At 32.7% G+C, this 10,791-nt stretch overlaps 2 protein-coding genes across 2 annotated transcripts; both read left to right on the plus strand.

Annotated features, from left to right (window-relative positions):
* Positions 1-1,663: 1,663 nt before the first annotated feature.
* LOC123923417 (subtilisin-like protease Glyma18g48580) lies at positions 1,664-7,648 on the plus strand. Its single transcript, XM_045976105.1, has 12 exons — positions 1,664-1,771; positions 1,934-2,043; positions 2,267-2,364; positions 2,461-2,625; positions 3,462-3,594; positions 4,331-4,569; positions 4,639-4,943; positions 5,174-5,283; positions 5,438-5,713; positions 5,935-6,049; positions 6,551-6,764; positions 6,956-7,648. Exons 1-12 carry the CDS (start codon positions 1,688-1,690, stop codon positions 7,486-7,488), a joined length of 2,382 nt encoding a protein of 793 aa, XP_045832061.1. The 5' UTR covers positions 1,664-1,687; the 3' UTR covers positions 7,489-7,648.
* Positions 7,649-9,687: 2,039 nt separating this feature from the next.
* On the plus strand, positions 9,688-10,791 carry LOC123922304 (subtilisin-like protease SBT3.13). The gene is made up of 3 exons (XM_045975033.1): positions 9,688-9,998; positions 10,184-10,301; positions 10,735-10,791. The coding sequence occupies exons 1-3, from the start codon at positions 9,688-9,690 to the stop codon at positions 10,789-10,791; spliced, it is 486 nt and encodes a 161-aa protein (XP_045830989.1).

A 10,791-nucleotide genomic window follows, 5' to 3' on the forward strand; every position in this document is an offset into this window, starting at 1 on the left:
TGTTTTCCAACAACAACAAAACTGATTAAAATAACAATTTTCATTCTTTCTAATAGATATAATACATTAGAAAATTTGCTTATGACACGGTTCCCTTATAGTTAAAGATAATGACACACGTCCGAAGATAGTTGTAGATCTTGATCTTGTAGATAGCATATTGTGCCTGAAACTGTTGATCTCGCCCAAGATTACCATGATTGTTATGCCTAACCAGTTTTGATTATTTTGTTTTTAGTAATTTGGTTAGATATTTTGTTTTATGTAATTTAGTTAGATTCCAACATTGTAATCTACATGTCTTCATGCAAGTCCACCGGATACTTTAAGTGGCCTGAACCTTTCGGCTAACCATACTACCACCCAAGTTGAACACAAAAGTCACTTGTTGATGAGTATAAATATCCCAAACATCCTCTTTAAAAGGGATCGAATGGATCGTTATGTCTAACCAATGACGGACTTTACGCTCGTTTACACATAAAAAAAAATATATAAAAAAAAACTAAACAAACTAATATTACTAAAAGGAGAAAAAGAAGCAGAAGAAGAGAAGGGAGAGGTGTGAGCCTTCGGTTTCTGAATGTGTCTATTTATAGCAATTTTGGCCGCACAAGTGGCCAATTAAATTGACCAGTTGACAGGCATTTGACTGATGTAGAAGAATTGATCATCGACTGATCCGCTACTTAAGTAGCGGCGGCAATGACAAAATTTTTAAAAAAATTCGCATTCTTACAACGTCCGCTACTTAAGTAGCAGAAGAGTAAAACGAAAAAGGTGTAGGACGCGCGAGAAACGAGAAAGAGTAAACCTTTGCCGATTCTTAAAAACAAAAAAAAGTGGAAACAGGATGCAACATTTCCATTGGCGTGTCCAGTCTATGGACGCTACAGTGCTACACTCCCAATGGCGCATTTAGACACAAGAAAAAGTTGAGTAATTTCGTAATTTTTTGAAAAGTTGGGGGTAATTGTGTATTTTTTTGTTGCAAGAGTAAATAAATAAATAAAATAGGCTTAAATGGTTAAGTTGTGGTGTTATTCTATCTAAGAAATATGGTTAAGTTGTTTAAATAATTTGAAAGTGTAAAATAATATAAAAAATCTAATGGGACCTACTTAAAGAACTAATGTGGGTGCAATAGATAATTATCCATAGTAGGTTCTCTAACTAGGTCCCTTTTAATTCTTTATGTTATTTTACATTTTCCAATTATTTAAATTACTCAACAACATTTCTTAAATATTCATACAACTCACCAAAAACTCTCAAATGGGTTACATTGGACCCAGTATGATATAATTTAATTTATTTATAATTTAAAAAGTAAGTTTTAATTGCTTGAAGAAAAGAGCAAAAATCATGTGTTCAGTTAAGACACCGTTGTGTTCAGTTAAGACACGGTGCCACATGCACTGATAATGGTGCTCTTAGTTAATGTTAAATAAAGATTAACTAGAAATTTCAAATTTTAAGAATGAAACTTGTAATCATAATAGTAATTAAGTTGTGCATGGGTGCACCATTTGTGAAAGTAGTATGCACCTTAGAGAGCATTGCACTTAAAATATTTATGGCAAAAGGAAAAAGTTGGCAAGATAAAAGTTGACTCCAAAAACCAGTGAATGTGTTATATAAGCAAGCATTAGAACCTATTATACTTTAAAAATATTGAAGAAAAACAATGTCATCTTCTATCACCAAACTTTTTCTATCATCATTCATTCTTTGCAGTTTCTTGCAAGAACACACTCATGCCATTAGAAAGGTAAGCATATGCTCAATCCCTTCTGAATTATACTCATTCATACAGTTACTTCTATAGTCTAAATTTTGAAGTTGTTTTAGAATTCACATTTGCTTTTAAATATATATAAATTAATAATATATTTTTTATAATTGTTTTTTATAATTGTTTTCTCTTTTGTAGACATATATTGTATACTTGGGAGGACATTCTCATGGTCCAAATCCTTCCCTTGATGATCTTGAATTAGCCACAAATTCACATTATGATTTACTTGCTTCAATCTTAGGAAGGTATAGAATGTATGAAGTGTATGTTACATATTCTGATTGTGTTTGGTATCACGGTGACTATGTGAGAATCACGATGATCCATATTGATTTTACAGAAGCTACAAAGTGTAAATTTTGAAAAATCACGGTGGATCACCGTAATTCTGACATACCGACCGTGATACTAGGCTAAGACCATGGGAAATTGATGAGTAGTACTAAAATAGTTGTGTTCTTGTAACAGCCATGAGAAGGCAAAGGAAACAGTTATGTATTCATACAATAAGCACATAAATGGATTTGCTGCATTACTTGAAGATGAAGAGGCAACAAAGATTGCAAGTTAATTAGCAATGATTAATTTTCCATGGATTTGTAGAGTCATTTTTTAAGACACAATTTGATAGCATTAATATAAGTATGTATTTATTGGTGCAGAGAACTCAAATGTAGTTTCTGTTTTCTTGAGCAAAGAATATAAATTGCACACTACTAGGTCATGGGAATTTCTTGGACTGGAAAAATATGGTGGAATTTCTCTTGATTCTGCTTGGTGGATGGCCAGATTTGGTGAAGATACAATCATGGCTAATTTAGATTCAGGTATATATTTACCTCTTTAATCTTTTCTTTATCGTGGTACAAAGTTTTCACTGATATTTTCCTATTTCGCTTCCTTGAAAGTGTTTATTGCATTAGGAATACTTTGACTAGTACTAAAAATCTTGACATCTTTATCTTATTTAGGAACCCATGAAACTTGTCTAAGAGGCTTAATCCTCTAACTATTTGAATCAATTCATTGTTGGTGATATATTTTTTTAGAGATTTTTTTAAAAAAAATCTAATTTCAATTTGTTTACTATCACAAGAATAAATTTTCTCCTACACTTAAGTTCCTTGTTTTTAGAAAAATTATTACGTTTAGCTTTTCATTTTAAGATTTTTTTTTTTAAATTAATTTTCTAAATAAATCTTAACAAACACTATTAAAATGATAAAAATGATTCTTTTTAAAAAACATTAGATTTTTTTGGAAAACAAAATTCTGAAACAAACGCGCTTATACTATTGATCAAATAAAACTTCAAAACGGTTTTTGATGGAAATAATTAATTTTTTTTTATTTTATTTATCTTGCAGTCAAACTCTGAATTACCGTGACCCTGAATACAAAAAAAAAAGTAAAATTTTGAAGTAAATACTTCATAGTAGATGTAAATGTAATAGAGAAACTTTGGTAATCTAAATGATCCTTTTAAAAACTTAAAATAAACCAAATTATAACCGACAGCTCATATAATCTAAACTAAATCAGTTCAATTCAATTCGTGAACTATCCATCACAATTTTGTTCTTAGCAGTGCGGTTCAATTTAACGTTTGTGATTTTATATAGGTTTGTACAAATATATAAAGTGTGGTTTGTTGTTGAAATAGGTGTTTGGCCAGAACATGAAAGTTTCAGTGGCATTGGATATGGTCCAGTTCCATCAAAGTGGCGTGGGAATGGAGTATGTGAGATTGATCATTTTATTACTACTTCAAATACTTCAACAACATTCTGCAATAGGTCATTTTCCTACCTAATTTTATTGTACTCTTTTTTCTTCCTTTCAAGGAGACAAGGACCACAACTATTTTAGCATAATAACACTGTCCTCCTTTTTCCGGCAATTAGTTATAAAAAATTATTAAACTCAAATACCATTGTTTGTCCTTTTCTATTTAAAACATGTTTTGTTATTTTAGTGTCACTAGTAAAAAATGTTGGATTCCCAGTAAATTTATCAGAATCACAGTGTCACTATGATTTGTCAAACTCGCAATGATTCCAAACATGTACAATTCATATAACAATATTCTTCCCACTTTAGTCATATGCTTAATTTGAGTCTTAATTTTAGATATGACCTTTGTGAAATGTTTGATTCTCATACTTCAATTGTGAGAATTACGTCCCAACTAAGTATCTTGTTACAACCATCAAAGGTTTATGTGCATTTAAATCTTTAATGTCATTGACTTACGTCGCACACATGGATCTTAGTTGTTACTGACTTAGATTAGTTTTACGGTAAATTTTTACCATATTGATCGGCAACAAGATATGAATCTTCACTTGCAAGATATCGTCCGCACAACTAACCAACTAGTATAACTAAATTTTACATCTTGTATTCAATTCACACAATAATAAAAGACAGCATATTTAAGTGAAAAAGATGCTTTAACTTTGTATTATCCCAAATATTTTTACATGATGATACAACATTACCTAACCAACCCTACATTATGTGACAAATTAGGAAGCTAATTGGAGCAAGAATATTCAGTAAAAACTACGAAGCACAATTTGGAAAACTCAATCCCTCAAACCTCACAGCGCGTGACTTTGTTGGCCACGGTACACACACCTTATCAACAGCCGCGGGTAACTTTTCACCCAATGTAACAATATTTGGTAACGGTAATGGCACAGCAAAAGGTGGATCCCCTAGAGCGCGTGTTGCAGCCTACAAAGTGTGTTGGTCAAAAACAGACGCAGGTGATTAAACATTTATTTGTGTATCGAATTTTGGTGAATTTACTCGTTAAGAAATATCATCGTAAACAGGTGGATGTCACGAAGCTGATATTCTAGAAGCATTTGATCATGCTATATATGATGGTGTTGATGTCATTTCAATCTCTTTGGGTGGTTTTGATCCATATATTGAAGCTTTGTTCACCGATGGAATTTCAATTGGGTCATTTCACGCTGTTGCTAAGAATGTTGTGGTTATTTGTTCTGCTGGAAATGATGGACCAGCTCCTAGAACTGTTACAAATGTAGCACCTTGGTCTTTTACGGTTGCAGCTAGTACAATTGATAGGGAATTTGTTAGTCACGTTTTAATTGGTCACAAACATTACATGAAGGTATCATTTTTTCGTTTTAACTACTACTAGGTCTTTTTATAATAAACAGTTGACTTTTTAGATTAATTAAATAACTGATGTATTTGGTTTATATTATAGATCAGATGCATCAGTTATTTAATGAATCTAATATGTGAGTTGTTTTTTTATAAAAAGGACCGAGGGAGTATTAAGAACATTACTTAACCATTAAATTTTGCATCAACTTATTTTATTGGATTGTATTTCAGGGTGCTAGTCTTAGTAAAGGCTTACCAACAGGTCCATCGAAGAAAAAGAAAATATATCCGATGATTCATTCTATCGATGCTAGATTTCCTAATGCCACAATTCAAGATGCGTAAGCATTAATTAATTCCCTAAACTTGCTCCAATTTCCGAGCAATGTGCTAATGTGATTTCATCAAATTCACCATGATTCCAAGCAAGTACATAGTATTTGTTAGATTATCTCGATTTGTATTGGTTTTGTTACTTATAGTGTGTTATTGCAGCCGTTATTGCAAGCCTAGAACACTTGATCCTACCAAAGTAAAGGGAAAGATATTAGTTTGCATTCGACTTGACGACACAACATCAATTGCTCAAGGCTTTGAAGCAGCTGTTGCAGGTGCAGTCGGAGTTTTTGTGATGAATGATAAGAACAGTGGAAATGTACTTCTAGCTGAGCCTCATCCTTTACCTGGTGCAAGTATGGATAGCAATGAAGATGAAGATATTGATGAACGTGAATGGTTCGGAAAAGGTGGTACTGACGAGAACATAACCAGGTAAACACATATGAATTTAAAGAATCACAATCTGAATACACTGACAATATATAACAAATTTACTATGTTCAATCAAATTTCACTATCATGTCACTGTTATATTATTTACTAAGACATCTCAGAAAATATTTACATGACAAGATATAATATGTTTAACTTTAAATGTTACTATAAAATACTTGTAGCAAACGAAGAACTTTATTTATATAAATTATTTGCAGGAAAATGATTGCATACATGGATGCTGCAAGAACATATACAGGATTAAGGCCAGCTCCAATTATGGCTGGATTCTCATCTAGGGGTCCTAGTGCTGTGCAGCCATTGATACTTAAGGTTTACAAACTTCATGAAATGAATATTTTTCGTATTTCTATTGTGAAAAAGTGTCTCGTATGATTTACGGTGAACCAATATTTAAAGATCATTTGAAACTCCAACAAAGACTCATGTCGCTTCTCATAATTAGAAGTTCATGATATTGCCCGTCCTCACAACTGACACAATGACCCACCCAACTAGTATCTATTTGGCAAAAACACTAAAAATAAATATTAGTGCCTCAAAATTCAACTTAAATTCGACTTTTTTTTTTGAATCAGCATTGATGATCACTGTCTAGGCCATAAGAACATAGACAAATATGAACTTCTACATATAGATCGCAATGTTGGCAGTCGTCAATACGTTCCGCGATTTTCATATATCTGTGTGCGGTAGACTACATGTGACACTTCAATTCTCCAACCTAGCGGCCACCTATTTTTCAATCCTACATTCAATGAGTACTCTCCTTCATTCATTTTGTGATGACAATGCTTTTGTTTTTTGTTTCAGCCTGACATAACTGCTCCTGGAGTCAACATATTGGCTGCTTATTCACAAGCCACTAGTCCTTCCAATCTACCATCAGATACACGTCGAGTTCCTTACAATCTGCAACAAGGAACTTCTATGTCTTGTCCTCACGTTGCTGGAATTGCTGGTCTTCTCAAGACACTTCATCCTAATTGGAGTCCAGCCGCTATCAAATCAGCCATCATGACTACCGGTATGTTAGCAAATCGATATCTCAATATCTATGCATCAAAATAATTTATCTTATAGGTTACCCTTTTACCTAAATCAAGAAAACATGCATAATAAAGATTGGCCTATATTTTGGACAAATGTTGTTCTATGTAAATGTTCATAGTCATTTTGGAAGAACTTTCTCTAATAAAAACTTTGTTCTTCTTGCAGCTACCACAATAGATAACACCAATCAACTGATTCGGAATGCATTTGATAAGATATCAACTCCATTTGAATATGGTTCTGGGCATATTCAACCTAACCTTGCAATGGATCCAGGACTTGTTTATGATCTAACCACAACCGATTACTTGAACTTCATATGTGCTTCTGGTCACAATCAAAACTTACTCAAGTTCTTCAATAACAACTCTTACACTTGTCCCGAGTCTTACAATATCGAAAATCTCAACTATCCTTCAATTACCGTAACTAATCGAGGATTAAACCCTATAAATGTTACTCGTACTGTTACAAATGTTGGGTCTCCTAGCACATATATTGTTGAAACTAGCCAACTTGAAGAATTTAAGGTTCATGTTCAACCAAGTTCCTTGACTTTTAAGAAAATTGGAGAAAAGAAGACCTTTCAGGTAATTATGGAGGCAATTGGTTGGCCTTATCATGGTTTTCCGGTGTTTGGGAAATTGACATGGACAAATGGCAAACGCAAAGTTACTAGTCCTATTGTAGTTCTTTAAGCTTAGATTTCTCTATGAATAATGTTATGTTATCATTATCATTTAAGTTTGTGTTTGTGGTTATTAGGTTGTTATAGTGTTTGACTGTTTGTTTAGTATCACCGTGAGTTTGACAAAATCTAATTGAGCTTATGAAATTTTGTATAAGCTACAATCTGACATGATACCAAACACTCAACTAATAGATTAATAATAGTTTATGTTTTGTACTATTGAAATATGTCTTATTGGCAATGCTATCTACGCTAAATGTTTGTAATAAGTTTCAGTTGCGATATCGCATAATATATGCAGAGATTGAAGTTCAAACCCTAAATTTATCATTTATTCACTTTAAAGTGTGAATTTCTGGTCAGTAAGCTACTCGATAAAAAAAATTATATTTATTCGCCAATCTACCATTATCTCTTTTATATCAATATCACTTTAACTTACGGCAAAGAAATTGAATTCCCAATTCCAGCGGAATTTTGAACTCCTCTCTTATGTATTTTTCTCTCTCTAATTTCATATGTTGTTTTAGTGATTGAATAATAGTTAATTAAATTTGGAAGGAAATTGGAATAACCAAATTGTAAAATACTCATAGACCTAATTAAAGTTTATATCCCACCAAATAAAGATGTGTCTCACCAAATTAGGATCACTAAACCCTAAACTCTCTTTATTCCATATTCAAAGTATTGGTTATTAATTTAATAAAACTTTGATTGAAACAAACAAAAAAGAATCTTAATGAAATTCATCAGCGACTTCCATTCTAATCAGCGGCGACCCACAACAGATATATGCATGCTTTTAGAAAGTTGTATGACTTATGTTAATTGCCATGAAATTTTTAAGCAATTGCGGCTGTTGGTTTTACCTTGCAAAGAGCCCTCTATGCTAGGATTTATGAAGGTGAAGAATGCTCCATTTATTATACTGCAAGGGTTGATGTGGTTCTTTCTTGTCGGCATATCTATTGCGCTGCTTGTCTTTACCAATGAATGATTGCTAGGTATGGTGTAGAATTCCCTTCCATGTTGGGGATGTTACGACACTTTCCACCAAGCTATCTCTTATGATGATTTGCAGCTAGTTCTCTACGAGCGGAAGAATGTGCATTGCTCTTCTTTCCATGCCTACCTCGTCCAAGATCTTCTTCCATATCTAAACGGAGAAAAATAAATTCACAATTAATACAAACTTATAATCTATGATAAATTCAAACTTATAATTCAATCAAACATTTAATTCTTACACCAATAGAAACATAATTCATATGGAAAAACATTTCATTTCACTCAGACATTTTGTCAAACGCTTATAGTACAATATAATAAAATTAACATCATATTCACATTTAACTTAATTTGCAACACACAATCATATGCTAATATGTAACCAATCTAACAACTAACCAATAATCAACAATTCAAACAACATAATCAACAATTTAACACAAATTCAGAGATAGAAATTTGCTTATGGAGGAACAAAAAAAAAACGAATAGAAATGTTAATGGTGATGAGGAATACATAGAATGATAAAAAAGGTAACGAACTTACTTGATGAAGTATGATTTGAAGTTTGATATTGTTGGAACAAATTTCACATTGGTGTGTGAATTGAAAATAAAATTTGAGTCACTCATCGGGTACTAGAGCATACTAGTGTGTAATTTGGGAAAATAAATAATTAAGTCCACATTGGTAAGGTTATACCATTTATTTATTTATTTATTTATTTATTTGTTTATGTAAATGTTAAGTTACTATGTAACCATTTTAGGGTGTGTTTGATTCGGGGGGTTTGGAGGGGAGGGGAGGAGAGAGGAGGTAATATTTTAAATTTTGTATGTTTGGTTCAATTTTTAGAAGGGGATATGAGGGGAGGGGAGCCAAATCCCTCCTAAACTCAATTTTCGTTTCCCCCCAAATTGGGGGGATTTGTAGGGGAGGGGAGGGAAGCTTTTTTTAATTTTATTAAACGGACAAAATTATCCTCAATATATTTTAGAATTTCAATATTATCCTTATTACAATTTTTATTATTAGGTGTTAGTTGTCTTGACCTTATTCCCCCATAGCAGGGTATGTATCTGCTTGATCGTTATATATATTGCTTGTGAGTTTGTGTGTGTATATGTGTTTCTTCATCTAACAGCAACACATCTATGTTATATTATTTACTAAAACATCGCAGCAAATATTTACATGACAAGATATTTGCGTGACCACCGGGGAGTTTTTGTCGCGGCTGGAACCAATTGGTTTGAAGGAAATTGCGCCATTGTCGAAGGTGAATCGATTGCCTTACTAGAAGCATTGAAAGAAATAGCAGAAAGAGGTATATCAAACGTTATTTTTGAAATGGATTCGAAGAGTGTAGTGGATGCAATTCACAATATAAAAAGTGGTAGCTCAGATTTTAGTTCACTCATTTGTCATGTTAAGCATGTATTGTTATCTAATCCAAACTTTGTGGTAAAGTTTATTAATCGACAAGCGAATATGGTGGCTCACACGTTAGCTAGGGTAGCCATATCTTGGTCTAGTCGCTGTATTTTTGAGACGTTACCTCTTTGTATTACTACTTTATTGAGCAATGAAATGATGAGTTTTTTTTTGTCAAAAAAAAAAAACTTTAATTGTTACTGTAAAATACTTGTAGCAAACGAAGAACTTTATTTATATAAATTATTTACTGCAGGAAAATGGTTGCATACATGGATGCTGCAAGAACATATACAGGATTAAAGCCAGCTCCAATTATTATGGCTGGATTCTCATCTAGGGGTCCTAGTGTTGTGCAGCCATTGATACTTAAGGTCTACAAACTTCATGAAATTAATATTTTTCGTATTTCTACCGTGAAAAAGTGTCTCGTATAATCTATGGTGAACCAATATTTGAAGATCATTTGAAACTCTAACAACAACTAATGTTGCTTCTCATGACTGAGACAATAAATATTAGTGCCTCAAAGTTCAACTTAAATTCGACTTCTCTTATTGTTTTTGAATCAGCACTGATGATCACTGTCTAGGCCATAAGAACATAGAGAAATATGAACTTCTACTTATAGATGGCAATGTTGGTAGTCGTCAATATGTTCCGCGATTTCCATATATCAGTGTACGGTAGACTACATGTGACACTTCAATTCTCCAACCTAGCGGCCGCCCATTTTTTAGTCCTACATTCAATGAGTACTCTCCTTCATTCATTTTGTGATTACAATGTTTTTGTTTTCTGTTTCAGCCTGACATAACTGTTCCTAGAGTCAACATATATGGCTGCTTATTCACAGGCCGCTAG

Source organism: Trifolium pratense, linkage group LG4, assembly GCF_020283565.1.
Source record: "Trifolium pratense cultivar HEN17-A07 linkage group LG4, ARS_RC_1.1, whole genome shotgun sequence".
NCBI lineage: Eukaryota > Viridiplantae > Streptophyta > Magnoliopsida > Fabales > Fabaceae > Trifolium > Trifolium pratense.

What these genes read in the sequence shown, in the direction of transcription:
- LOC123923417 (XM_045976105.1), top strand. Translation starts at nt 1,688, where the DNA reads ATGTCATCTTCTATCACCAAACTTTTTCTATCATCATTCATTCTTTGC. An exon ending in ACACTCATGCCATTAGAAAG is followed by an intron (nt 1,772 to 1,933) that starts GTAAGCATATGC and finishes TCTCTTTTGTAG; the next exon opens with ACATATATTGTATACTTGGG. An exon ending in AGAGGCAACAAAGATTGCAA is followed by an intron (nt 2,365 to 2,460) that starts GTTAATTAGCAA and finishes TTATTGGTGCAG; the next exon opens with AGAACTCAAATGTAGTTTCT.
- LOC123922304 (XM_045975033.1), top strand. Translation starts at nt 9,688, where the DNA reads ATGACAAGATATTTGCGTGACCACCGGGGAGTTTTTGTCGCGGCTGGA. An exon ending in GCGAATATGGTGGCTCACAC is followed by an intron (nt 9,999 to 10,183) that starts GTTAGCTAGGGT and finishes TATTTACTGCAG; the next exon opens with GAAAATGGTTGCATACATGG. An exon ending in TGCAGCCATTGATACTTAAG is followed by an intron (nt 10,302 to 10,734) that starts GTCTACAAACTT and finishes TTTCTGTTTCAG; the next exon opens with CCTGACATAACTGTTCCTAG.